At 67.4% G+C, this 24935-nt stretch overlaps 4 protein-coding genes across 5 annotated transcripts; 3 read left to right on the top strand and 1 right to left on the bottom strand.

Annotated features, from left to right (window-relative positions):
- Positions 1-90: 90 nt before the first annotated feature.
- On the top strand, positions 91-6939 carry REEP6 (receptor accessory protein 6). Its single transcript, XM_067312883.1, has 5 exons — positions 91-272; positions 4896-4989; positions 5363-5501; positions 5912-6080; positions 6796-6939. The coding sequence occupies exons 1-5, from the start codon at positions 158-160 to the stop codon at positions 6843-6845; spliced, it is 567 nt and encodes a 188-aa protein (XP_067168984.1). The 5' UTR covers positions 91-157; the 3' UTR covers positions 6846-6939.
- A 67-nt stretch (positions 6940-7006) lies between these two features.
- On the top strand, positions 7007-8317 carry C30H19orf25 (chromosome 30 C19orf25 homolog). 2 transcript variants are annotated; one of them, XM_067312885.1, is made up of 3 exons: positions 7007-7164; positions 7779-7963; positions 8118-8317. In XM_067312885.1, exons 2-3 carry the CDS (start codon positions 7804-7806, stop codon positions 8312-8314), a joined length of 357 nt encoding a protein of 118 aa, XP_067168986.1. In that variant the 5' UTR covers positions 7007-7164; positions 7779-7803; the 3' UTR covers positions 8315-8317. The 2 variants fall into 2 exon arrangements, with proteins under 2 accessions (XP_067168986.1, XP_067168985.1); XM_067312884.1 differs by having other exon boundaries at positions 7703-7963.
- A 604-nt stretch (positions 8318-8921) lies between these two features.
- Positions 8922-13148, top strand: LOC106486564 (granzyme M-like). Its single transcript, XM_067312978.1, has 6 exons — positions 8922-9351; positions 10459-10621; positions 10744-10888; positions 11407-11661; positions 11747-11964; positions 12977-13148. Exons 1-6 carry the CDS (start codon positions 8922-8924, stop codon positions 13131-13133), a joined length of 1368 nt encoding a protein of 455 aa, XP_067169079.1. The 3' UTR covers positions 13134-13148.
- A 791-nt stretch (positions 13149-13939) lies between these two features.
- APC2 (APC regulator of WNT signaling pathway 2) lies at positions 13940-24669 on the bottom strand. The gene is made up of 15 exons (XM_067312820.1): positions 24529-24669; positions 24336-24426; positions 24002-24191; positions 23771-23879; positions 23577-23690; positions 23225-23302; positions 22189-22281; positions 21724-22108; positions 21090-21185; positions 20726-20865; positions 20544-20621; positions 20279-20395; positions 19961-20175; positions 16802-19615; positions 13940-16744 (listed from the first exon to the last, which is right to left on the bottom strand). The coding sequence occupies exons 1-15, from the start codon at positions 24667-24669 to the stop codon at positions 13969-13971; spliced, it is 7437 nt and encodes a 2478-aa protein (XP_067168921.1). The 3' UTR covers positions 13940-13968.
- Positions 24670-24935: the final 266 nt, after the last annotated feature.

The following is a 24935-nucleotide window of genomic DNA, read 5'->3' as shown; positions in this document are numbered from 1 at the left end:
GTTGCCATAGCGACGGCGGCGGAGCGCGGGGAGGAGCCCCGCCCGCATCGGCCCCGCGGCGGCCGGACGGGACGGGACGGGACGGGACGGGACGGGACGGGACGGGAAGGGAAGGCAGCTCAGGGCAGCTCAGCTCGGCTCAGCTCAGCCCGCAGCCATGGGCACGGTGCCGCAGCGCCTGCAGCGCGTCCTGGAGCGTCCCGGGCCGCTCGCCGACCTGCTGGGCCGCCTCGAGGCCCGCACCGGCGTCCAGAGGCTCTACCTGGCCACAGGTGCGCCCGGCCCCGCGGGGGTCCCCCTGCCCCGTGGGGGTCCTGCTGCCTCATAGAGATCCCCCTGCCCCACGGGGGTCCCCCTGCCCCACGGGGGTCCCGCTGCCCCGTGGGGGTCCTGCTCCCCCGTGGGGGTCCCCCTGCCCCATGGGGGTCCCACTGCCCCACGGGGTTCCCCTGCCCCATAGGGGTCCTGCTGCCTTATAGAGATCCCCCTGCCCCATAGGGGTCCCCCTGCCCCATGGGGGTCCCACTGCCCCATGGGGTTCCCCTGCCCCATAGAGATCCCCCTGCCCCATAGGGGTCCCCCTACCTCATGGGGGTCCCCCTGCCCCATAGAGATCCTGCTGCCCCGCGGGGGTACCCCTGCCCCACGGGGTTCCCCTGCCCCATAGAGATCCTGCTGCTCCATAGGGATCCCCCTACCTCGTGGGGGTTCCTCTGCCCCATGGAGATCCTGCCGCCCCATAGAAAGCCTGCTGCCCCGTGGGGGTCCTGCTGCCCCATGGGGAGTCCCCTGCCCCATGGGTATACCTGTGCCCCACAGGGATCCCTCTGCCTTGTAGGGATTCCTTTGCCCCATAGAGATCCCTCTGCCCCGTGGGGGTCTCCCTGCCCTGTAGGGATCCTTCTGCCCCGTGGGGGTTTCCCTGCCCCACGGGGGATCGCCATGACCCACGGGGGCCCCTCTGCCCCATAGAGATCTCCTTGCCCCTGCATATCCTTCTGCCCATGGGGGTGTCCCTGTCCCGTAGGGATCCCTCTGCTTCTTAAGGACCCCTGAAGGATCCCCTGCCCTATGGGGGAATCCCTCTGCCTCAAAGAGATCCCCCGTGGGGCTCCCCCTGCGCTGCAGAGATCCCTCCGCTCCGGGGGTGATTCCCCGACCCCAGGGAGGATCCCCCCTGCTCCGGAGGAATGGCCTTACCCCATGGGGAATCTCCAGGGATACCCTGCCCACGGAGATCCCCTGTCCCCTTGGCGATCCTCTGCCCCATAGGGCTCCCCCTGCCCCATACGGATCCCCACCCCACCCCTTGGAGAATCTCCTGGGATCCCCCTTGCCCTGCAGAGATCCCTCTTACTCCGCAGGGATCCTCCTGCCCCATGGGCCCCACCTGTCCGTTCCTGCGTCCCCCCATTGCAGGTGTCCCCAAGGGCCCCCCTCTTTCCTGGGGTGCCCCTCACCGCTCCTCTGGGCTCTGCCCTCCTCCCCAGCGCAGCCCTAAAGCCAGGGGCGAGAGGTCCCGCGCGCGCCGGGCAGGCCGCCCTGTTTGTGGGGTTTCTGCTGCTTGCGGAGGGCCCCAGCTGGGAGCCGGGGGTGCTGCTGGGGGGCCGGGGCCGGGGCTGCGCCGACTTTCCTCGCCTCCCGTTTGATCTAACGCTTCCTCCACGCGCTCCCTGCCTGCAGGTGCAAAATGCCGCTCTTTGCTCCTGCCTGCAGCCCCGACCCGAGACGAGAGGTGCTTTTTAAATCAACACGGTTTGTTTGCCAGAGTTTCTCGGCTAAAACCTGCGAGAAACTCGGCGCTGGCTGAGGAGGGTCCCTGGGCTGCAGGTGGGCAAACAGCAAAAACGCAGCGGATTGAATTAGCCGCTGCAGGCGTCCGGGGAGGCCGGGCTGCGCTTCCCCCCCGGCGCTCGCCTCTGTCGCCGGAGGGAGGGCAGAGGTCCGCTTGTTAACCAGATCCTGTTTGCTCATTAATGAGAAAGCAGCCGTTATCTCTCCCGGGTATTGCCTCCTGGCACTGCCTGCCCCCTCTCGCCTCTGCTTCGGGCCGTGTTCTCGGCACGGCAGTGACCCTGGCCTCGGCCACGTGGAGCGTCTGGGCGCTTCATGGCTTGCCCGTCTGCGGTCTCTGATTTAGCGTAAAACCTCCCACGATGGGGTCCAGCTTTCCCTCTTGCCTGTGTCTCGGCATGTGCTTCCCCTAGCTTTCACCTCGCCTTGTGATTTCCTGGCTCTTTACCTGCTGTAAAGCTCGTTTTTCCACTTCGTTTTGGAAACACGTGCATGAATGGGCACGTGCTGCTGCATTCTCCAAGCAGGTTGATGCTCAGGTGTCTCCCAAGCAGAAAGTCCTGGGGCTCTGGTTGTGCTCAGACGCATTTGTACGATGTGCTTTTGTTAGCAGGGAAAGCGCAGAGGCATCGCTTACACCGAGGAGCTAATACCTGTGTTCTCGCGCCTCGGTCCTGTGAAAGGAGAGGCTGCCACTAAACAACAAATATCAGATTTCTTTCCTTCCCCGGGCTTGGAGCAGTTACTAATTTGTGTTTTAACCCAGCAGTGTCTGTTTTGCGTCTTTTGAACTAATAACGACCCAGGCGCTGCGGTGCAGAGGCTGCGCTGCTCCGGGCAGGCACGGCCAGGTCAGCTGTACGACAGCTTGAGCTGGGTAAAGGTTGTGCTGGACAAGGACGATATCCCGCTTCCAGCGCGCTGTGTCGGCAAAACCTCGCTCTCTTTTAAATGCTATTTTTGTCAATTAGATTTCTTCCAAATGTCTCCTTCCCCGGCGCTGGCAGAGCCGTGGGGGAGTGCAGCAGTCGGGTAGGAGGCGCGTTGGCAGAGGGCTTCGTGCGTGGGAAGGGGCTGGGAAGCAGGACTAGGATGTGTCTGCTTCCTCCCTCCTGAAGCACAAGGCTTTTCTTTATACACTAAGTCTCTTTTTTATATAAATTTCTCCAGGGGCTATAAACTTAGGCAGCCCGTAAAATCCATTCTAGTTCTCCTCAGAGAATGACAGTCAGAGCTGTCTGAACCTGCCTGTTAGTTTTCCTTTGAGGGAGGTTTGTGATCGCTCTGTGTGAACTGCAGGAAAATGGTGTTGCTCCTGCCTATCTCTTTGGAAGGACCCAAGGCCACCTTGGTGCCCTGAGCCCAGGGGTGCCTGGCAGCGGGAGCCAGGGAAAGGAGAAGAAATGCTGCTGTGAGCAGATCTGGGATAATCTGTCCTTCATACCTGAGCAAAGGCTTTCCTCTAATTCCCATCACAGGTGGGGTTAAGCCTTGGCTTTCCCGCGAGCTGCAGAATAAGAGGCTCTTGCACATGGAGAGGTGTCGTGAACAGGGTGTGCGATAGCGGCGACGCTGCCGGGACGTGACAGCGAACGTCCTTCCTTTAGCTCTGCGTGGTCCAGGGCTGCTTTCCTGCCCTCTGTCCCTTCGGGGTCGGCTTTTGGCTGCCCTGGACAGGTGTCTGTGCAGCCGGGGTGCAGCTGGGCCGGAGGGGACATGTTAGCGTCAGCGCCTCGCCGCGCTGTGCACCAGGAGAGGGGCCCAGCATGCGAGCAAGGGCTCTTTGCTGCAGCAGTGGTTTTGGCAGCAGGGGCTGCTTTTTCTGGCTCCCACCATCCCAACCACTGAGGCTCCCGCAGATTCTCCCGGCTCTCCAAGCTCCTCTGATCTTGCCTCCCGCGAGTCTGAGGCTGGGGAGGCTCCAAACAACCAAAGCCTTGGCTTACATTTAATTTAATGATTTAATTTAATAACAGGAAAGCGGGTTTGGATTGCCGTTCTCAGGGGGCTGAATTCTTAACGAACAGTGACTGCTCAGCACAGGCATGTCCAGGGGATGTGTACGGAAGGCAGGAAGGAGATGCGTGCCCCGAATCCGGGCAGGTTTGAGTGCGCGCTCAGGGCTCGGGGGACTGCGGGTCCCGGGCAGCCTGGCGTGGGCTCCCTGCCGCTCCCCCGAGGAGGGCTGCGGGGAAGGCAGAGCTCGTCCTCAGCCCCGTCTCAGCTGAGCACGTCTCCCCCGCGCAGCCGGCTGCTCCCCTCCTCTCGGAGCAGGGCTGGTATCGGAGCTCTTGGCTCCGATAGCCCGGCTTGCCCTTGTAGAGTTGGCCGGGTTATCAAAGTGCTGAGCAGCTCTGAACTCCGCGGCATGCAGACAGTGCCAGATGCTCGGGAGCTGTTCGGAGGAGCGCGATTGCTCCGTGGAGGCTCTTACCTTTGGACCGTAGGCGTGTTAGTCTGCTATTCAGCCGCTTTGCAGCGTTGGCTTGGGTCCAGGCCTGCTCTGTGTCAAAAACGTGCCGAGTTTGCTACAGAAAAGTCCCTTCCAGCTCAAGGAGGGGACAAACGGTGGCAGAACCAGAACCTCCTTCCTCAGGACCTTGTGCCTGGGCATCTCCGATGCCGACCGTGCTTGGCAGAGTCCAAGGGTGTGTGTGCGTGTCCTCTTGGGAGAGGGAGCACCTTTATCCCGGCACGGACTGTGCCAGGCTGTCCGTGGTATCGGCGCGGCCGCTCCAGACGCGTGTTGAGCACCTCAGCAGCCTGATGCGTGGAGGGTCCTTTTACATAAACGTGGGGTGGTTGTTACCGCGCACACCCCTTCCCCACCTGCGGGTCCCCAGCACTCGTACCTCTGCTCCAGACGCTCGCCAGCTCCCACGCCGTGCTGGAGCACCGCATGGCTGCTTTGTGCCACCTCCGGCTGGAGGCTGAGGGGGAGCAGATGTCGGCTGCTTGCAGCAGCCAGCTGCCAGGATCCGCATGGTGAATTCCCACTGCTGGGATGAGAAACCTGCTCAAGCGAGCTGCTGCCTGGCAGGCTCTCCTAGCAATCTCCGTGTTGGCAAATGCATGGCTCTCACTGTCTCCCCCCGGCCCAGGCTCTGTCGCGTTCCTGGGGCTGTACCTGGCATTCGGCTACGGCGCAGCGCTGCTCTGCAACCTCATCGGCTTCCTCTACCCCGCGTATGTCTCGTAAGTACCCGTGCCTCGGCCCGGCCTCCCGGCAGCACCTGTGCCGGGCAGCCCGGTTTGGCACTGAGCCGCCAACAGCATGTTAAATGCCGAGTAGTGTCATGCTGAAGAGCGTTCCCTGCCTTAGCTGAGGGACCAGGTATCTCTGGTAAATGAGCACCCCCAGACAGCAGTCATGATCAGGAAGCCCTTGAGGAAACAAGGGCTCCTGAAAACAAATGTCTTGAAAACCCTGGGGCCTGGCAAGGTCTCGGCTTGGGGCAGCGGAGCCTTGTAGCCGGGTTTGCTCTGAAGTTTGGAGGAGTGGGGAAGAGGTGCTCATCCTAGAAACGGGACCGAAGCAGCAGCGACCTCTCCCCTTTTCTTCCCACAGCATCAAAGCCATTGAGAGCCCCAACAAGGACGACGACACCACGTGGCTCACGTACTGGGTGGTGTACGGCACCTTCAGCATAGCCGAGTTCTTCTCGGACATTTTCCTCTACTGGTTCCCATTCTACTACGCTGGGAAGGTAACAGCTCCACAGAGGCAGGAGCGGCCCGCAGAGGCTGGAGACCTCTCACACGATGGCTGAACCTACAGGAAAATGTTTGGTGGGCTCTGACCCGCTAGCAGGGCGGTCATGATGGTGGCAGCCGGGTGTAACTTAGTAGGAGGCCACTGTCCTGCTCAGGACAGTCCCCTGCGGAGCTCACTGCAGTCAGCTGTGGCCCTGGTACCTCCAGCCCTGGGAAGCTGCCTTTGGACAGGAGCAGAGCTGGGCTGGACGAGGCTGGAGCATCTCAGCCACTGCCCCGTAACACCCCTCCATCTGGAGGCTGCCTAGCTCAGCTCCCGCATGCCCTGCTTCCCCTCTCGACCCCGGGAAATGATCTGGTAGCTCTTGGTCTTCCAGCTCTGGAGCGTCTCTCCTCCTTGCAGTGCCTATTCCTGGTGTGGTGCATGGCCCCCGTGTCCTGGAACGGGTCACAGGTGCTGTACCAGAAGGTCATCCGGCCCTGCTTCCTCAAACACCACCAGGCTGTGGACAACGTGCTCAGCAACCTCAGCACCAGAGCCCTGGACGCGGCGTCCGTCGTCACCCGGGAAGGTAACGACGGCCCCCTGCTCCCGGCTCTCGCTGTCCCGCTCCATGTCCGGGGCTGGGCAGAGCATGGCAGTTGCCCTAAGCGACCTCTTGTGCTTTGGGACGTGAGGGCTGAGCGGGACCCCGGTGGGACGTGGGCTGCTCTAACGTTAAGTACCAGCAAGAGGACCAGCTCCCCAGTGCCCTGCGGGCCGTGCTCCGGGCTGCCCGCCGCACCGTGCCGTGCCGTCCGCGGCCGTGCGGGCCGGAGGCTCCCTCTGCCCCTCTCTTAATCTCTCTCTCTTCTTTCCGCGCCTCCCCGTCCAGTCCTGCAGACTCTGGCCAGCAGCAGAGCCCGCCTGGCGGCCCAGGTGGCCCCTCAGCCGCAGCTCGGCTTGTCTGTATGTAAGAGCCGCAGGTCCCCCGGCCAGGCGGCGGCAGAAGGGGCCGCTCGGCCGCCTGCCCCCCCCCCGGTAGCGCTCCGGCCTCCCCGCTCCCCCGTAGCGCCCCCCAGCCCCGAGCTGCTTCTGCTGCCCCGGCTGTAGCTCTAGTGTCCGGTGTCTCGGCCTGCTCTTTCGAGCCCCCCCCACCCCCCACACACACCCCGAGCCGGTGCCGCCCGGGGGGGGGGGGGGTAGCGCCGCCGCGAGGGGGGGGGGCGGCTCCGTGCCGGGGGGGGGGGGGCCCGTTGGGGCCGGGCTGACGCCGCCTCCCTCCCTCCCTCCCTCTCGCCCCGCAGCCACCAGAGCAGCGCTGAGGCCGTCGCGGGAGCCGTCGCGGGACGAGTGAGGCGGCGCCTCGCCCCGGTTCCGGTTCCGGTTCCGGTGGGGGGGGGGCGACCCCGCTACGTAATAAAGACCCGGGGCCGCGGCCCTCCCCCCCCCCCAAGCAACCACCGCTCCCGTGTGCTGCCTGTGGGGAGGGGGGGCGTCGCCATGGCAACGCGCCGCCGCGCCGGGCCCTTTAGGAGGGGGCGGGGCCCGGCGGGCGGTGACGCCACCGTCACGTGGCCCTATGAGGGCGCGGGAGAGGCGGAAGTGGGGCGGTGGGGAGGATGTGGGCGTGGCGTCGGCGCTACGGTGGCCGGGACGAAGCGGCGGCGGGTGAGGTGCGTGGCGTCCGTCTGTCCGGGGGGGGCGGGGCGGCGGTACAGGGGCCTCTGTCTGTCCTGAAGTGGTGGGAGATCTGTCTGTCTGCCTGCCTGGAGGGGTAGGGGAGGGGGTCGGTCTGTCTGTCTGCCTGGAGGAGTTGGGGTGTCTGTCTGTCTTGAGAGGGTAGGGAGGGGGTCTGTCAGTCCTGAGGGCATGGGGAGGGGGGGTCTCTCTGTCTGTCTGTCTGTCTGTCTGTCTGTCTGTCCCAGGGGCAGGGAGGCAATGAGGGGGGGTCTCTCTGTCTGGGACGGCTGGGGGGGGGAATCTGCCAGTCCGGAGGAATAGTAAGAGGGTCTGTCTGTCCTGGGGGGGAGTAGGGGGCACTGTCTGTCAGTCTGGGGGTAGGAGGGAGGGGGGCTGTCTGTCCTAAGGGCAGTGAGGGCGGTTTGTCTGTCTGGGGGCACAGCAAGGGGGGGTCTGTCTGTCTGTCCCAGGGCAGTGAGGGTGGTTTGTCTGGGGGCACAGCAAGGGGGGGGGTCTGTCTGTCCGTCCCAGGGCAGTGAGGGGGGTCCAGCTGTCCGGGGGGAGCGGCAGCGGCGCGGCCCCCTCAGCCCCGCGCCCTCCGCGCCAGGCTCCGTGCATGAGCCCGTCCCGTGATGAGCTCCAAGGCCAAGAGGGTGCTGCCCACCCGGCCTGAGCCGCCCACCGTGGAGCAGATCCTGGCGGACGTGAGGGGCACCCGCCCATCCGACCCCGTCTTCGTGCTCGCTGCGGAGCCGCGCCAAGGCGGCGGGAATGACGGCATCCCCTTGCCAGGTGAGCCCGCGCGGTCCTGCCATGAGCCTCCCAGGCTCGGCAGAAACCTGCCTGCCCCGCGGCCGTGGGGCGCGACGGGGGGCGGCCGCGGTGGGGGCGAGAGGGACGGGGCGCTCTGCCGGCGGCCGCTGAGCCGCCTCTCCCACCCTGCCAGATTTCCCCGTCCCTGAGAAGCACGAGGATGCCACCGACGAAAGGGAGCGCCTGTATCGGCAGAGCCGTTCCTACGTGGAGATGAACCAGCGGCTGCAGGAGTCCTGCCTCCTGCTGAAGGAGAAATGCGAGGAGCTGAGACAGGCGGGAGCGACTCTGGAGCAGGATATCTTGGAAATGAGGCAAAAAGCTTTCTGAGACCCCTCGCCTCCCTTGAGCGGCTGGGGAGCACAGGCAGAGCTCACCCAGCCGGGCTCGTACTTGATTTGAAAAGCTAAAGCGGGTCCCCGGCACTCAGGACTCCTCTGTCCAGATCCCAGAGGATTTTGGTGGGTGCCGGCCTGCGATAGGCGCCCTGAGGACGTCCCTTGTGACTGTGTTCGCGTATTCCTAGTCACTGAAAGCTACTACAGAGGCAGCTCTGTTTGTTTGTGTTCGATTTCCTAGAACTGACACTGCTGCCGCTTCCCTGCGACCCCGCAGGCCCCGGCAGGCCACGTGAACGCGCCTTTGCTGGTGTCCCTTCCCTCATCGGGTCTGCGAGGGGCCCCGGGGCTGTTCCTGAAGCTGAGGGCTGTGCCATGTTCGCAGCCTGACCTCTCCCCAGGGAGTGGCAGTGATCTCGCTGCTCATGCCGGGCAGGGATCCTGGGAGCTGGCCCTTGGATCCGTCATGAGGACGCGGTAGCAGGCTCCTAGCAGGAAGCCTGGCCCAGCCCGGCTGCCGGAGCAGGAGGCGGCGCTCGGAGCTTGCGTTTGCTTTGTCGTTTCTGTGGCCTCGGTGCCGTTGCCCCCTGGGAAGTGGCATGTCCGCGCCCTCGCGCCACCGGTTCACCTATGACTTCTCCATCTGGTACTGCCCTGAGGACGACCGCATCGCCTCAGACATCTCAAAGGTGTTGACGAAAGAGGGGTTTCGGGGCTACGCAGAGCATCAGGACCAAGTGGCAGGGACGTCCGTCATCCTGACAGCCACCCAGGTCATTCAGGCCAGCCGAGTTGCCATCATCATCCTGTCCACCAGGTCCCTGGGTGACCCTTGGTGCCAGCGTGTCTCCGAGTGGAACCTGCAGCACAGCATTCACGACGATGGGACCAAGATCATCCCTGTTTATGTGGACATAAAGAAGAACGAAGTGCCCTTGTTTCTACAGCACCTTACCGGACTGGAATATGAAAACACCTTCTTCTACAAGAGGCTTGTGGATAGCCTGAGAAAATCTCAGTCACGGGCAAGCAAGGCACGGTGTGCGTGTTCCTCCAGAGCAGCCCAAGCGAAGAGCTGAGAGCACCGTGTGGGGTGGGGGGAACGACGGGCCGCTTCCCTGCCGACGAGGAGCTGGGGGCTGGAGCTCGGTGTGGGGTTTTGTGGCCCGTTCCGTGTCTGAGGTTTGCTTGGCCGTCCGCACAACGACGGCAGCAGTGGCGGGAGTGTGGTTGTGTTGTCTGCTAATAAAGGTGGTGGTGGTGGTGGGAATGTGTCACTCCAGTGTGCTCTCCCTGCGGCATGTCAAGGCCTGGGGCTGCGACTGTCACAAATCTCTGTCTTTAAGAAGTTCTTACAAAAACCCTTCGCAGAGAATGGAGGATGCGCCTGTTCCTGCCAGCTCCAAGGTGCTGGGGAGAGCTACTAACCGGCTCCGTCAGCCCCTGAGCTCATCTGCCCCATCCCCACAGCCTTGCTTCGGCTGCTGAGCTGAGCATAAGGGATCGCAGCCCGGTCTCTGCCCACCAGCTCATGCTCGGAGGTCACCTGGGCTATGTTGTTTTTCGGGTGGGCTAGGGCTGTGAGACGGCACTAAGGGCCGAGGGCAGGTCTGAGCTACCTGTTGCTGCAGGCAGATTTGGGCCGTTTTGCAAGTGGTTTTATCACACTCGCAGATATCTGCTGCACTCGCAAGCACCTCTTCCCTCCTTCCTGCATGGCGTGTGTCTGCCCCCTGCAACCGCCCTCTGCTTTCACACGTGGTTTGGGCTCCGAGCGCATCATGTGCCACCTGCGCGGAGCGGGACATGCGCCGAGCTGCGCAGCGCGGCCGGGTGCTTGCGAGGGGTGGAAGCGGCATGGAGGCGAAGGGGAGCCTGGTGCTGCTCCTCGCGCTGCTGATCCCCTCTTGGGCCGGGCCAGGTGAGCGGGGGCAGCCGGCAGGGAGGGTCTCGAGGTTGGTGCTCTTGGGGATTTGGCGGCAGGCTTGCGGACGCGCAGGGATTTGGTTGCTTAATGCGCTGGGGGGCTGCCGGCTGGGTCGCCCTCCCTCGGGCCCTTCCCTCGCCTCCGGGCTCGGGAGACGGCGCCGTTTCCCGGAGCCACGGCAGCACCTGGACGGGCACTTCTTTCCCCAGCAGCCCGGGGCTGGTTCCAGCCCTCGATCATCGGGGGGCAGGAGGCCAAACCTCACTCCAGGCCCTACATGGTGTCCATCTGGCGCAAGGGCCATCACACCTGCGGGGGAGCCCTGGTGCACAAGCGGTGGGTGCTGACGGCCGCCCACTGCATCTCCCAGCAGTGAGTAGGGGACGGGCCACGTCCTGCCCATGCCGGGGGGCCGGGGGGGCCGGGCAGGCGGTGGGGAAACGAGCCGGGGTGGCCCCACGGTCCGGCTAATGCCAGTTCCTGGTGCGGCACAGGGATGTGCCCAAAGGGAAGGTGGTGGTGGGGCTCCACAGCCTCTCGGAGTACGGGGTCCCTGCGCAGACCTTCGGCATCCGCAAGGTCTGTCCCCACCCCGGCTACAGCCGCGAGACGATGGAAAATGACATTCTCCTGCTTCAGGTAGGGGCCGGCACCAGCTGCGGGGTCCAGGGTGCTGCAGCTGAAACCGCGTCTCAGCTCTCCGCTGCCTCTCGCTCCTGCCTCGCTTTCCCTGCTAGGGAAGATGCTCTTTTTTTTGCAAGAAAGAGCCTTGCAGTGGGGCTGGCTGCGGTGAGGACGGGAGTCTGGGGGCAAAGAGCAGCGAGGAAAAGCCCCGCGGGCGCCGCAGCGGCACGTTCGGCAGTGCCGGCGCGCCAGGAAACACTGCTGGGGAGGGGGCCCGTGGCCGCCTGGAGCCGAGCGGCTTTGCACGGCGCTCGCAGCCGGGGGCCGTGGGGTGGGTGACATTTCCTTTTCTCACCTCCGAGCGCCCGCGCAGCTCGGTGACATCCCCCCGGCCCCACGGGTGCCTCGCCGTCTCCGCATGCTCTTCCTCGCCGCTGCCAGGTGCGCGGGAGCACACTGCCGGGCCCTGAGCTGCCGGCACCCCGGGGTCGCTGCCGGGGGGGGTCTAACGCCGCCCCGGCCGCTGCCCGCAGCTGGAGAGGAAGGTGCCGCTGGACAAGAGGCGGCGGCTCATCAGGCTGCTGAAGCGGGAGCCGGCGGCCGGGGAGATGTGCAGCGTGGCGGGCTGGGGCATCAACCGGACCGGCCAGCTCTCGGACCGGCTGCAGCAGCTCGAGGTCAAGGTGATGGACGTGCGGATGTGCAACAACAGCCGCTTCTGGGACGGCGAGATCGGCCCCACCATGATCTGCTTCCAGGGTTGCCGGAAAGGCTTGGCGCCCGCCAAGGTGAGGCCATTCCGCGGGGGCTCCCCCGGGGCTCCAAACCCGCCTGCCGAGGGCTCGGCAGGGGGACGAACCTGCCTCCGTCCAGGGCGACTCCGGGGGCCCCTTGGTGTGCGGGAAGAAGGCGGCCGTGGCCGGCGTGATTTCCTTCACGAGCCAGAACGTCTTGGACCTCTTCAAGCCTGCGGTCGCCACATCGGCGGTGAAGCACCAGAAATGGTTCCGGAAAACCCTGCGCAATGGCTGCGCCTCGGCCCCCGGCCCGGGCGCGCGGGACAGACAGACCACCCCGTCCTATTTACACAGGTTTGCTTTTAATTTTTAATACTGTCCAGAGTCTCGGTAAAATAACATCCTTAGTACATACATACAGCGATGGGGGGGGATGGGAACCAGGAGCGGAAAACGGGACGCCGCAAACCCCAGCGCGTTTCTCCGCAGAAGAGGACCGAAGGCGGCGTTCGGACGCGGGGGAGAGACGGGGCGAGGGGAGCGGGGCCGCGGAGCCAGCGCTTAACCGCGGGGCTGCGGCCAGGTACGTGGGGCCACGCTCTCCCTCCGCGGCACGCGGGCCGGATGCTGAACCGCGGCGTTCGGGAGAGGGGGCAGCGGGTTCCCCAGGGGACTTCAGCCTCCGGTCCCCGCTCGGATGCGGGTGCTGCGTCCCCCCGGCGTGGTCCCGGTTGCGGGAACGGAGGTGCCCCGCGGATGTGCATGTCCCCAGGGACCTCCTGCCTGTCCCAGTGCCCCCCATGGGTGTCCCCACAGCCCCCCCCCCTTGCATGTCCTTGCAGCCCCCGTGAGCGTCCCCACAGCACTGGCACATGGGGACACCCTGGGTCACCCCTGCACCACTTGCAGGAGACAGACAGAAACCTGGACAGTGCCCCGGTCCCGGTGCTGCCCGACCCTGGGAAGCGCCGATCCCTGCAGGCACCGGAGCCGGGGCTGCAGCCGCGGTGCTGGGGTGGGTGGCAGGGCGGGAGCGTGCGGGGGCACCCGGAGCATGCGGGGATGCCCGGAGCGAGGGGACGCCGAGGTGTGTGGGTTCCTCCGTCCCCGTCGCGGGGGTCCCGCATGCTTCCCGGAGCTCGGCGTGCCGGGTGGGAGCCGGCCGGCGGCGGGGAGCGCGGGGCGTCCCCGGGCCGTGCGGGGCCGCGGGCGTAGTCCAGTCCTGGGTGGACTCGTGTCCGCGGGGACGCGCCGGGGCTCTTCCCACCCCGGGATCGGGGCGGTGCGGATGGGACGAGGGGCCCAGGCCCTTTCCCTGGAGCTGGGCGCCCCCGGAGCCGGCTCAGCATCCCGGCCCCTTCCCCAGGCAGCACCCCGCTCCCCGGCCCGGCGTCGCCGCCGCCCTCCGAGCATCACCCGCAGGACGACGGGGTCCCGCCAGCTCCTCGGCCGCGCACCCAGCCGCACCGTTTCCGCCGCTACCGCCTGCCCTCCGCGACGCCGCTCGGCTCCCCCTCGCCTAACGGCATAACCCAGCGCGAGCACCGCGGCTGCAGGTTGCTCATCAGCGCCGTAATTAGGGACCCCGTGCAGCACGAGCGGGGTCCCGGTGCCCAGCCCCATCTCCCCGTGGCCGCACGCTCTGTCCCGTGACGTCTCTCCCCGCTGCGTTTCCAAGCGGGGGGGGATTCCCCCCCTCCCCTTTTTTAATAAATTAGCTGATTAGTGGCAGAGCCGGGTGTTAGTGCCGATATGTGAGCTGAAGCATGCAGCGGAGCCCCGGCGTTAAGGCTTTGCGCGGCGCGTTCCCGGAGCGAGCGCGGCCCCCGCACGAAGCGCAGCAGGACCCGATCCCCGCCTCGGCCCAAGCGGGGTGCGGACCCTGCTCGCCCGCGGGCAGCCGGGAGCGTCGCCCTCCCGTCCCGGAGCTGCCGAGCGCCCCGGGAGCCGGAGCACGGCAGGGACCCACCTCCTCCGCCAGCATCGCCACATCCCACAAAGGGATGCGGTGCTGCCGTTGCGAAAACATCCTGCTTGCTCCAGCATCCCGGTATGGGCTGCAGCCGGTCCTGGCATCCCCCCAGGCTTTGCCTGGCCTCCAGCGGTGGATACATCGGCGCTCCGTTAAAATAAAACCAAAGGCAGGGTGGGGGAGCGGGTCGGGGTTACTTGCCGTTCTCCAGCTGTCCTGCATCTCCTTCCCTGCCGAGACGGTCCCGGCCGGCTCCGAAGGTGGATGGTGGCTCCCGGGATGCCCGCGGGTGGAGGGGGTCAGTGCTGCGGCTCCGGGGGCTCTTCCTGCTCCAGCAGCACGGGATGCGGGGACCCGCATGGAGGTGTTTTATCTGCAGCAGCTGTTTAAGCCTGGATTTTCTCCGCCGCCTTGTCGGCCACCACGGCCACGGCCATGGGGCTGGGGATGTAGTTGAAGGGGGTGACGCGGGCGGCTCGGCTGGGGGAGCCGTGCCGGCTGGCGGGGAAGCTCCCGCCGGCCGCGGGCTCGTGGCCGAAGATGGGCAGGGGGCCCTTGGCGGGGGCCAGGCCCTCGCCGGCGCCGGCGGCGCGGCCGTGCTCGGGCACCGCTCGGCTCTCCAGCGTGGGCGAGGTGCTGGAGTTGGTCTTGGTGGCGGCGAAGTCCTCGGTCTGCACCACGGCGTCGCTGGTCTTCCTCGGGGTGCTGGGGCTCGCCTCCTCCTCCTGCTCTTCCTCCTCCTCCTCCTCCTCCTCCGCGGCGCTGGCCAGCGGCAGCGCCGAGGACGGCAGCGTGCTCTTGAGGATGTGCGGGATGTCTTCATCCCGGATCCTCCGCCAGGTGCCCTTCATCATCACCATCGGCGGCTTCTCCGCCACCGCCGCCGCCGCGGGACCCTCCTCGGTCCGCCGCCGCCGCGGCGCCAAAGCCTCGGAGCTGGCGGAGAGGGCGGAGGAGGGGCTGCCGGCTCTCCTGGCCACGCTGATGTTGGGCGAGGACGAGTACCTCTTGAAGGGCTCGGGCGCAGCCGCGCCGCTCTTCACCGGCAGCCGGGATGGGCTCTCCGAGCTGGTTCTCCGGGGAGCCTTGGCCCCGGCGGGCGCCCTGCTGCCGGGCTGAGCCCTGGCGCCGAGGGGCCGCGAGCCGGGAGCCGCCGCCTTGGCCGCCTTGAGCTCCTCGCAGCGGGACGAGCAGAGGAAGACGGCGGGGAGGGCGGTGCGGCTGCGCGGCGGCGGCGGCGGCGGCGAGGAGCCCGGGGCCGGCGCCAGCTCGGCGCGGTGCCGCAGCAGCAGGCTGGACGACTCCTTGATGAAGGTGAGCTGGCGCAGGAAGCCGGAGCGGTCCGAGTCGCTGCCGCTGGAGCGGGCCGACGCCACGCGCACCAGGTCGAGCCGGCCGGCCGGCGGCACCCCTCGCCCACCACCGCCGCCGCCGCCGCGCAGCTTGGCGCTGCCCGCCTGCTCCTCCAGCGCCGGCAGCACGCCCCGGCCCGGCAGCACCTTCTTGCTGGGCTTCTGCATGAAGGGGATGCGCACGGGCGACTTCTGCGTCTTGTGCTGCTTGGGCGCCGGGGACTTGGGCGCCGGCGCTCTGCCCGGGGCGCCCGGCGGGGACGAGCTGCCGCCCGCCTTGCCCCCCGGCGCGGGACCCTGCCTGGCCGGCTGCGAGGGCGACGGCAGCTTCTTCGGGACGGGCTGGGACGGGGTGGAGGTGCGGGAGGAGCCCGAGGACGGCGGCCCCTTGCCCATGCGGGCGGGCGGCGTGGTGCTCCGCTTGGGCAGCGCCAGGTCGCTCAGCTCCGAGGGCTTCCCCAGCCGGTGCAGGCTCCGCGACCGCTGCTGGCTCAGCGAGAGGTTCTTGGCCGGCGCCTCGGGCTTCGCCGCGGCGCTTTTCTTCGGCGTGGACCGCGGGCTGGGCGTCTCCTTGGCCAGGCTGGGCATGTAGATCACGGTCCTGCCGCGGAAAACCACGGGCAGGTTCGGCATCGGCTTCTGCGGGGCTGGGCTCCTGGCCGCCCCGGCGCTCCTGCCGCCCGCGGCCCTGGCCTCCGGCGCTTTCTTCCCCTCCGGAAAGCCCTTGGCGTGCTCCCTCTTCTCAGCCTCCGTGCCTGCGCCCTTGGCGGCCCGTTTCTTCTCCTTCCTCTCCAGGGACAGCTGCAGGGTGGAGCCGACCGAGAGCCCCGACACGAAGGAGAGGATGGAGTCCGACTCGGAGGACGGCTCCCGCGACAGGGACGCCGCGGCCTGGTGCAGCCAGGTGACGATGGAGTTGGCGCCTTCCTGGATGGCTTTCCACTCCACGCTGTCCAAGTCGGAGCCCCGGTCGGAGCCGGCGTCCTCGGCGGGACGATGCCTGGCCTCGGGCTTCCTCTCCCTCCCGCCGAGGCCCTTGGTGCCGGAGACCTTGAGCTTCTGCTTGCGCTCGGCGGTGCGCCGCCGCGCCGACGGCCGCCGCCGCTTGGGCATGGCCGAGCCGATGCACTTCTGCAGCAGGTCGTCCTCGGAGTTGAGGCTGAGCGAGCTGGGGGAGCTGCCCCGCGCCTGCCCCGGCGCCTTGCCGGCCCGCGGCCGGGCGGCTTTGCCGTAGGGCTGCGCCCGGCCCTCGCCCTCGGAGAGGTTGGCGTCGCTCAGGGAGCTCATGGAAGAGCTGAGCGAGTAGCACGGCGGCGTCTCGTCCGCGATGAGGTTGTGCTGCAGCTTGGCAGCCGCCTTCTTCGCCTTGGCGGGCGCCGGCTGGGTGCTCGGCTCCGGCTCCTGCCGGGAAACGGAGCCGCTCCAACGCTCTTTGCGCAGGGTCTGGCTGGGCTGGGCTCTCCTGCCCGGCGTGTCCCTTCCGGCCTCCAGCGGCTCGTCGGAGTCGTGCTCGTAGAAGCAGTAGACGGCCTCCTCCGTCGGCGTGGTGTGGCACAGCGACTGGAAGGCCACGCTGCCGCCGTGGCCGCCGTCCTCGCGGGGAGCTTCCTTCCTCCCGGCACTGCCACCGGGACGAGGCCCCGGGCTGCCGGTCCTGCCCGCGCTCAGCTCCAGGGTTGCACTGCTCTTGGAGGGCACCCGGCCCCGCTTTGCATCCGTGCCTTGGCCCCTGCTCGGCTGCGTTGGACCGGCCCCGCTCGACCCTGCCTTGGGCTTGCAAGCTGAGCTCCCGCGGGTCGGCGTGGAGCTGCTGGAGGAGGATCTCTTCCCCGCGCTGCCGTTGTTGGCCCTCCGTGGCTCCCGGTGCCCCTCAGCCCGGCTGCGCCCCCCGGGCAGCGCCGCCGCCGCCTCTCTCCTCTCCGGCATCTTCCCGGAGCCGTGCTGGCGCTCGGCCTCCTCCTTGGCGGGGTAGCGGAGGGTCTCGTCGCTCAGCGAGGCGGCGCTGGAGAAGTTGACGGGGGTGCCGTCCGCCGAGTCGGTGAAGGAGTCGTCGTCCTTGAAGAGGTCCCGGGCGGCGGCTCGCAGGTGCTTGGGGACGCCGGGGTGCGAGTGGGCAGGCACCAGCATGTAGACGGGCACGTGCACGGCCTTCTTGGTCTGCGGGTGCAGCACCTGGCCGGAGAGCAGGGACGTCTTCACCTTGCGGAAGCGGGAGGGCATGGCGGAGTTGATGCACTCCTTCAGGATCTCGATGTCATCGTCGGAGTTGGGCTCCGGGCGGTCCGCCCTCCTCCTGCCTTCCAGGTACCGCTCCTCCCGCCTGTCCTCCCGCTTCTCGTGAGCCACAAAGTTCAGGCTGTTCTTCTCCGGGAAGGTGGGCATCAGCTTGAGCTCCACGTCTTTCTGGACGTAGTGCTCGTGGAGGGGCAGGGCACTGAGGCTGGAAGCACAGGAAAAGTTCTCGTTGGGTTTCTCCACCGTGAAGTAGACCATGGAGTCCAGGTCCTGGGGCAGCTGGAAGCGCTCCTTGAAGTCGGTGATCTCCATGAACTTCTTGACGTTGTTCTCCCACTGGATGTTGAACTGGCTGGTCTCCTTCTCCGGCTGGCACCCCAGCTCAAAGAGGGGTGTCTTGCTGCGGCTGGGCGGCATGGTCTGCCCGGGGCTGTCGGGCAGCTCACTGGGGCTGATGGTGCCGCTGATCATCTCGCTGCAAGGGTCGCTCTGGATGGAGCTGGCGATGGACGGACTCTCGAAGCTGCCCAGGGAGCTGACGGAGCTGCACCGGCTCATCACCAGCGGCGTCTCCTGGATGTAGTTCTCCGACGAGCTCGAGGGCGTGAGGTCCTCGTGGCGCGACGGGGACGACTCCCGCAGGAAGACCTTGTCATGCTTCTGGAAGGGGATTGTGATGGGCTGGGAAATCCCGACTGGTGTGGTTGGGCCCTGATCCACCGCCTTCTCCTTCTCCTGCCGCCCGTCCTCAGGCTCCCCGTCCCCTTCCTCCATCTCGATGATCTCCAGGGAGGAGTCACTGTCGATGTCGTTCTCGCTGTGGCTCTGCCCGTCCAGCACGTTGTCGGCCGAGGAGAGGGAGGAGAGCGAGCTGCACCGGGAGAAGCAAATCGGGGTGTCCTCCACCGAGTACTTCTGCACCGACTCCTGCTCCGCCGTGGCTGGCGGGTGGGCAGACAGCTTCTCCGGGATCTTGCTGAGGGTCTCGGCTGTCTGCAGAAGCACAGGGGGCAGCCAGGCTTGCTTCCTGCCCAGGAGCGAGGGGTGGTGGCCGGTGCTGGCCAGCCCCCCGGCGCTCGTGGCCGAGCTGCTCTTGGCCAGGTTCTCGAGCAGAGGAATGTGCTGGTAGGATGGGGAGAGTTTGATCGTGTGGACCTGCGGGTCGGAGGAAAGCTTGCTGCCCGCGTCCTTCTTCCATTCAGGCTCCTTGTCCAGTGCCTTGGGACTGGGGAAAGTCACCGTCTTCTTGGCCCTTTCGGGCAGGTCTCTCTGCTCTGGCTTGTCCGGCTCCCCCGGGTCTTTGGCCTTGAGCGCGGGCGGCTCGATCCGCTCGGGCTTGTTGCTGAGGATGTTCTTGAGGTCAAGCCTGCTGGGCCGCTTCTGGTACCGCTGCAGCTCCTCGCGGTAGTCGAGGAAGGAGGCCCGGGTGCAGGGCTTCATGTGCTCCTTGGTGCAGTAGCCGTCGCTGGTGCTGCCGCTGTTGAGGCTGTCGTTGGACAGGCTGGTGTAGGCCGTCTTCAGCCGCAGCAGCGTGTGCGCCCGGCTCAGGTTCTCCCGCTTCACGAAGCCGCTGGTGTCCGAGAGGCGGCACGGCGAGCAGGACTGGGCACGCGCCTCGTGCGCCTCCTCGGCGCCGTACTGCCAGTCCAGGCAGTGGTCCTCGGAGCTGAGGCTGAAGCTGTCGTCTGAGGACGTGTGCATGGTGGAGATGTCTTCCACCAGCTTGTCGATCTTGGCCACCGTGCTGGAGATCTTGTTGGCCAGCTTCTCGGCAGCCAGCGAAACGTCGTCCTCCGGCAACGGTGGCTTCTTGGGCTCGGCCGGCTTGCTGCTGGTGTCCTTTTCCGGCTCCGGACACCTCCTCTGTGCAAGAGCCCGGGGCAGGGCCTGGCCTTGGAGGAAGGAGGAATTGAGGAACATGGAGAGGACGGAGGCGTTCCCCATCTCCACGCCAGTTGAGACGTTGGGCACCTCATCATCATCAAAGCAGCCGGAGTCGGAAGCGTAGTCCTTCACGAGGCTCTCCATGTGCCGCATCGGCTTCTTCACGCTCTGGCTCTTCAGGCTCTGCTTCTCCATGGTGTCAAAGGTCTCGGCCAAGTGCTTCGCATCCAGCTCGGCCTCCAGAGCCTTCTGCTTCCTCATGTAGAGGGAAGGCATGCAGGATCCCGGGGAGATGACGGCAGCATCCTTGTACTTGGGGGGCCGGTTGGTGAGCAGGTTGCGGAGGGCGGCAGCGCTGCCCATGGCGATCATCTTGTGCTTGGAGTGGATGAGGTTGCGGAGCATGCTGACGGCCCCCAGGTCCCAGAGCAGCTCCTGGTCCTTGGGGCTGCGGGCGGAGAGGTTCCAGAGCGTGCCGCAGGCGTTGCTCACGATGGTGAGGCTGTGCGACCGCAGGTGCTGCAGCAGCGTCTGCAGGCAGTTGTGGTCCCGGAGCACCTGCCTGCGAGACACGGATCACCCCATTGCTCAGGGGGGGAAGCGAGCACGGAGGAGGGAGCCGGTGGCCAAGCCGCAGCCCAGGGCGATGGCAGGACACCCGGGTTCCCCGTGCCCCAGCTGGGAGGGATGTGCGTGGTGTGCCCCCAACGGGGACCGCATCACCTTCCTTCTCCCTGCTCTGCATCCCCGGGGACAAGGTGCTCCAAGCCAGCTGGGGCTGTTCCAGCAAGGGGCAGGAAGGACCATGCATGGGATGAGCCAGGGGGGACCACCGTGCACCCCAGGAGCACCCTTGGGTGGGCTTGCCGGCTGCGGGAGCAGCTCCTCCCGCCCCGGCCGCCCTCACCTGTAGTCCTCGCGTGTGGCGATGAGGCTGGAGACGTTCCTGAGGATGCCGCCCCCGCTCTCGATGATGGCCAGCGAGTTGCTCTGGCACTTGTAGGTGAGGGTGCTCACCAGGAAGCCCAGGGCCCCCTCCACCACGCAGATGGCAGCTTTGTTCTCCGTGCTGTGCGCCGACAGGTTCCAGAGCGCGCTGAGGACGCTCTTGAGCGTCGACTCCTGTCCGGGGCGGGGGGACAGGTTCCCCCAGGTCAGCCCTGGTGCCGCAGCCCCCTCGCCCCGCTGCAGAGGGGCCCCGCGCACGCGTGCACCCCGCGCTCACCTTGGTGGCGTGCAGCGCGCACTGCGTCAGCCCCGTCACGCTGCCCACCTCCCGCAGCACCTTCTTGCTGTTGATGTCGGCCCGCCAGGAGAGGTTCCTCAGGATGCTGGACACCACCTGGGAGGGCAGAGCGAGCGCGCGGGCAATCCTGCGCTCCGGGGCTCTCCTGGGCATCCCAGCAGAAGCAGGACCCCAGGGTGTCCCCGTGGTGGGAGTGCATGGCCTGTCGCCGTCCCCATCCCCGGCCCCATCCCCGTCCACCCACCTGGTGCAGCTCCTCGCTGTCGGAAGCCAGCTGGGCCACGATGGCTTCCATGCAGCCACGGCGGGAGCACAGCGTTGCCTGCAGGGAGGATGAGTGGCGTGAGCGTGCATGCCACGGTGGCCCACGGACCTGCTCCCGGACCTGCTGCCCCCCCATTCCTGGTCCCCCCCCAACCCCCGGACCTTGTTGACCACGTCGCCGAAGGTGAGGTTGGTGAGGGCCATCCCCGCGTAGCGCCTCAGCGCCAGGTTCAGCGGGTCGCTCGTCATCTTGTGCATCTCGTAGTCCACCTGCAGCAGCTCGGCCACCGCCTGCAGCCCACCTGGGGGGGATGGCACGGGACACAGGGTGACACGGGCCCGGATGCCTCCCCGGTGCCACCACCTGTGCGCCAGCCACGAGGGGCAGAGACACAGGGGACGCTGGCCACAGCGGGGGGACACGTGGTGGTGGGGCATCTGCAGCCCCAAGGCCTCCCTGCCACGCTGTGCAGGGACGGGGATGGGGACGGAGCCCCACGTCCGCTCCCGGCTGCCCCCTGCTCACCCAGCTCGTTCATGGCGCGCCGGTACTCCTCGTCGAAGGAGAGCTTCATGATGGCGCAGGTGGCCTGGCAGATCTGGGGCTCGATGGGCACCGGCGCTGTCGGGGGAGCAGGGGTGAGCTGGGCCGCACACCCGGGGCCAGCCCGGCCTCCCCGTGCCCCAGCGACGCTGGGGGATCCGCAGGGCTCGCAGGGCTGAGCATGAGCAAATCACCCCCCCACACACCCCGTCGCCTCCTTCCTCCATGCACCGCATGCACGGACATGCAGCCACGCGCACACCGCAGGGTGCAATCCGATGCATGCATGCACATGTGCACACACCTGCACATGCACACCGCAAGGTGCAATCCGACGCATGCATGCACACGTGCACACACCTGCACACGCACAGCACAGGGTGCAATCCGACACACACATGCACATGTGCACACATCTGCACACGCACAGCACAGGGTGCAATCTGACACATGCACGCACATGTGCACACGCCTGCATGCGCACACCGCAGGGTGCAATCTGACGCATGCATGCACACGTGCACATGCCTGCACATGCACAGCACAGGGTGCAATCCGACGCATGCATGCACACGTGCACACGCCTGCACGCGCACAGCACATGCTCGCCCTGTACCCGTGCTGCCCTCAGGGCCCTTGCCCCCGTCGCGGCTCTGCATCTGCAGCCAGTCCCAGCAGGTCTCCGAGTAGGAGCGGATCTGCTCCAGCACGTGCAGCACCCGCATCTCCTTCTTGGCCTGGCCCTCGTCGGGCTGCGAGAAGACGATGTTGTGCAGGGCAGCGTTGGCCCGCATGCGGGCATCCTTGGCGCCGGCGGGGCTCTCGGGCGGCCCCGGCTCCCGGTCCGTGTCGTGCAGGATCTGGATGAGCAGGGGCAGGCAGCCCGACTTGCGCATGGCCAGGCAGCTCTCCTGCGAGCTGGACATGGCCAGCAGCGTGCGGGACATGTCGTCCTTGTCCCGCGTCGCCAGCATGGACAGGAGCCAGAAGACCACCTCCACCTGCAGACCGGGGAGCCGGGGTTACGTCCTGGGGCCGGGACTGCGTCTCGGCTCCGGTGCCCGGCGGGGACGGCTCCTACCTTGCTGTTGCCCAGGCTGCTGCCCCCATCTTCGGGATGGGTCGGGATGTCGAGGCTGCTGTCCTCCTCCATGCCCGGCAGCTTCCCGCAGAGCTGCGGAGGACGGGGCAAGCGGGGCCACGTTGCAGCGCAGCCGCCCCCAGCCCCGGGTGGCTCGTGGTGGCCACGCCGTGACCCGGGGAGGCCGAGCGCGCCATGCCTTGCGGCGATGCACGTCACCTCGCCGGCTCGTGCTGCTGTGCCGCCTTCCCCGCGTGCTGGGTGCTTTGCACAGCCCGAGCTGCACCGCTAAATTCTGTGGCATTTCTCAACTGTTGCAACTGCTGCTTTCTTAAATGCCACAGCCGTATTTTTTAAGCTGATACTGGGGCTGAGCAGCGAGTGCTGCCACGATAACACGCTCGAGAAAGGCAGAGCGTGGGTAACACGAGCAGGGTGGGAAGCGGGGCCCGCGTCAGCGCTCGCGCGGGTGGGCGAGCAGAGGTGACAGCGGGGCCGCGCGGGATGTGGGGGTGACGGGGCAATGGAGGGGACGTGGGGGGGGGTGATGGAGGGGCCGTGCGGGACATGGGGGTGGTGGAGGGGCTGTGTAGGACACAGAGGTGATGGAGAGGCTGTGCAAGACACGTGGGTGATGGAGAGGCCGTGCAGGACATGAGGGCGATGGAGAGGCTGTGCAGAACATGGGGCTGATGGAGGGGCCGTGCAGGACATGGGCGATGGAGCGGCCGTGCGGGATGTGGTGCTGCCGGGGCGACGGAGGGGCCGTGGCAGGCAGCCGGGGGCGGCCGTGCCTCCCCGCTCGGGGCCGCCGGCAGATGCTGCGCGGCGCCAAGGCGGCCGCCCGCCGCTCGCCATGGCCTACTTCTGGTCTCCATGGCAACTGCCCATTCCACGGTGCCCGAGCCACACAAAGCCCTGGCTGTGCCGCCAGCTCCCGCGGGGCCGGGGGAAGGCGATGGGGACGGCGGGGAGGCTGCGGCCGGTCCCTCCCTGCACCCTGCCTCCGCCGCCTGCCCAGCGCCGGCCCCGTTACCTGCGGCTCCGACTGCTGCACCTTGTCCTGAGCCTCCATGAGCTCCTTGTCGATCTGCTCCAGCCGGGATGCCCGGATCTGTGTGCATGGAGCAGGTGTCAGTGCAGGCTGGGACCCCCTGGCACCCCCAGCCCCGAGAGCCTGGCATGGGGCTGGGGACGAGGGCGCACAGGGCTGGGGAAAGTTAGGGATGAGGGTGCACAGAGCTGGGCACAAGGATGCTCAGGGCTGGGGAAAGCAGGACACGAGGGTGCCCAGTCCGGAGGGCCCGGGGAGGACGGCGGTCGGAGCCTCTCCGGATGCAGGACGGGAGGAGCGGAGCGGGGATGGGGTGGGCGCCGGCGGCCCTGACCTGCGCTCGCTGCACCATCTCGTCGGCCGTGCCGAAGCGCTCCTCCATCAGCGAGCGGATGTGCTGGGCCTCGAACTCCAGCTGCTGCCGGATGAGGTCCATCTGCATGGAGAACTGCAGAGCGGGAGGCGGCGTGACGGGGGGGCCGGGGCAGCCGGGCCGGATCGGGGCTCCCGCGGCGGCCCCCCACTCACCGTCTCCACGTGGGGCAGCTCGTCCAGGCGCTTGGAGAGGCTCTGCAGCTGCGTGTAGTACCAGCCCTTCTCCTTCTCCTCCTTCTCGATCTCGCCCAGCAGGAAGCACCTGGGGAGCGGGAGGCAGCGCCCGTCAGCGGGGCGTCCCGGCGGGCACGGCTGCCTGCAGCCCTGGGACGGGCGCCCGGCCCCCCCCCCCCCCCCCGCGCGGCGGGACGGGGCGGGCGTCACCTCTCGCGGTCCAGCTCCTCCAGGAGGCGGATGGTGGCCCGGCTCAGGTCCCCGACGCTGTCCTTGCGCCGCGGCGCCGCGGCGTGCAGCGGGCTGTCCTCGGGGCTGCGCCCGGGGCCGCACAGCTCCGGGGCCAGCGCTGACGGCGGGAACTTGAGGTTGTAGAGGCTGCTGATGTCCATCTGCAGAGCTGGGGATGGGGGGACGGGGGGGACGGCGGGTGAAGGGGGGCTCGGCAGCAGGTCCCGCGTGCCGTCCACGGCGGGCAGAGTTAAGGGGAAATCTGCCCTCGGTGCTCCCCAGCGTCCAGGCCGGAGCCCGGCTGCTGACCCACCTTTCAGCTGGTCCAGGACCTCCGTCTGCCCCGAGGACACCATGACCCGCGCCTCCTGCTCCAGCTTGCCCTGCAGGTGCTTCAGGACTTCCTAAAATACGCACGGACCCATCGGAGGGGATGCTGGGGCGACGGAGGAGGCCCCAGCATCCCTTTTCCCGGTGCAGGGCTGACCCCCAGCTCCAGGGCTCACCTTCATGTCCGAGGTCTCATTTTCCAGCTTGGAGAGGTGGTTGGAGTTGTCCTCCAGCTCGCGGCGGAGGTGGGTGTTCTCCTTCTTCAGCGCCTCCACCTGCCGCACCAGCTGGTCGTACGAGGCGATGGAGCCGGACATCTTCAGCTCCTCCAGGGCCTGCCGGGGGCGAGAGGTGGGCGCCGGTGCCGAGCCCCCGCGCGGCCCCAGACGCCTGGGATCGCAGCAGCGCCCGGCAGGGGATGCCACGGCCCCCGGATTGCCCCCGGGATGCTCCCCAGGTCCCGGTGCAGCCGGGGACGCGGGGACCCTCGGCGGCAGCTCGGGAGGGGGCTGAGGCCGTGGGGCAGGGCCCTGTGGGGTCCGTCCCCCCCTGAATCCAGCCACCCCCCCCGGATCCCGCAGAC

This window comes from Apteryx mantelli, chromosome 30 (genome assembly GCF_036417845.1).
Source record: "Apteryx mantelli isolate bAptMan1 chromosome 30, bAptMan1.hap1, whole genome shotgun sequence".
Classification (NCBI taxonomy): Eukaryota; Metazoa; Chordata; class Aves; order Apterygiformes; family Apterygidae; genus Apteryx; species Apteryx mantelli.
Note: the sequence above shows the minus strand (reverse complement) of the source record. Positions and strands in the feature narration are given on the sequence as shown.

What these genes read in the sequence shown, in the direction of transcription:
- REEP6 (XM_067312883.1), top strand. Translation starts at nt 158, where the DNA reads ATGGGCACGGTGCCGCAGCGCCTGCAGCGCGTCCTGGAGCGTCCCGGG. An exon ending in CTCTACCCCGCGTATGTCTC is followed by an intron (nt 4,990 to 5,362) that starts GTAAGTACCCGT and finishes TTCTTCCCACAG; the next exon opens with CATCAAAGCCATTGAGAGCC. An exon ending in CATTCTACTACGCTGGGAAG is followed by an intron (nt 5,502 to 5,911) that starts GTAACAGCTCCA and finishes TCCTCCTTGCAG; the next exon opens with TGCCTATTCCTGGTGTGGTG.
- APC2 (XM_067312820.1), bottom strand. Translation starts at nt 24,669, where the DNA reads ATGTCCGGCTCCATCGCCTCGTACGACCAGCTGGTGCGGCAGGTGGAG. An exon ending in GCGCGCTGCACGCCACCAAG is followed by an intron (nt 20,176 to 20,278) that starts GTGAGCGCGGGG and finishes CGCCCCGGACAG; the next exon opens with GAGTCGACGCTCAAGAGCGT. An exon ending in GGGCGCAGCCGGGCTGAGGG is followed by an intron (nt 16,745 to 16,801) that starts GCACCGGGAGCC and finishes ATCCTCCTCCAG; the next exon opens with CAGCTCCACGCCGACCCGCG.
- C30H19orf25 (XM_067312885.1), top strand. Translation starts at nt 7,804, where the DNA reads ATGAGCTCCAAGGCCAAGAGGGTGCTGCCCACCCGGCCTGAGCCGCCC. An exon ending in TGACGGCATCCCCTTGCCAG is followed by an intron (nt 7,964 to 8,117) that starts GTGAGCCCGCGC and finishes CCACCCTGCCAG; the next exon opens with ATTTCCCCGTCCCTGAGAAG.
- LOC106486564 (XM_067312978.1), top strand. Translation starts at nt 8,922, where the DNA reads ATGTCCGCGCCCTCGCGCCACCGGTTCACCTATGACTTCTCCATCTGG. An exon ending in AAAATCTCAGTCACGGGCAA is followed by an intron (nt 9,352 to 10,458) that starts GCAAGGCACGGT and finishes TTCTTTCCCCAG; the next exon opens with CAGCCCGGGGCTGGTTCCAG. An exon ending in ATGACATTCTCCTGCTTCAG is followed by an intron (nt 10,889 to 11,406) that starts GTAGGGGCCGGC and finishes CGCTGCCCGCAG; the next exon opens with CTGGAGAGGAAGGTGCCGCT.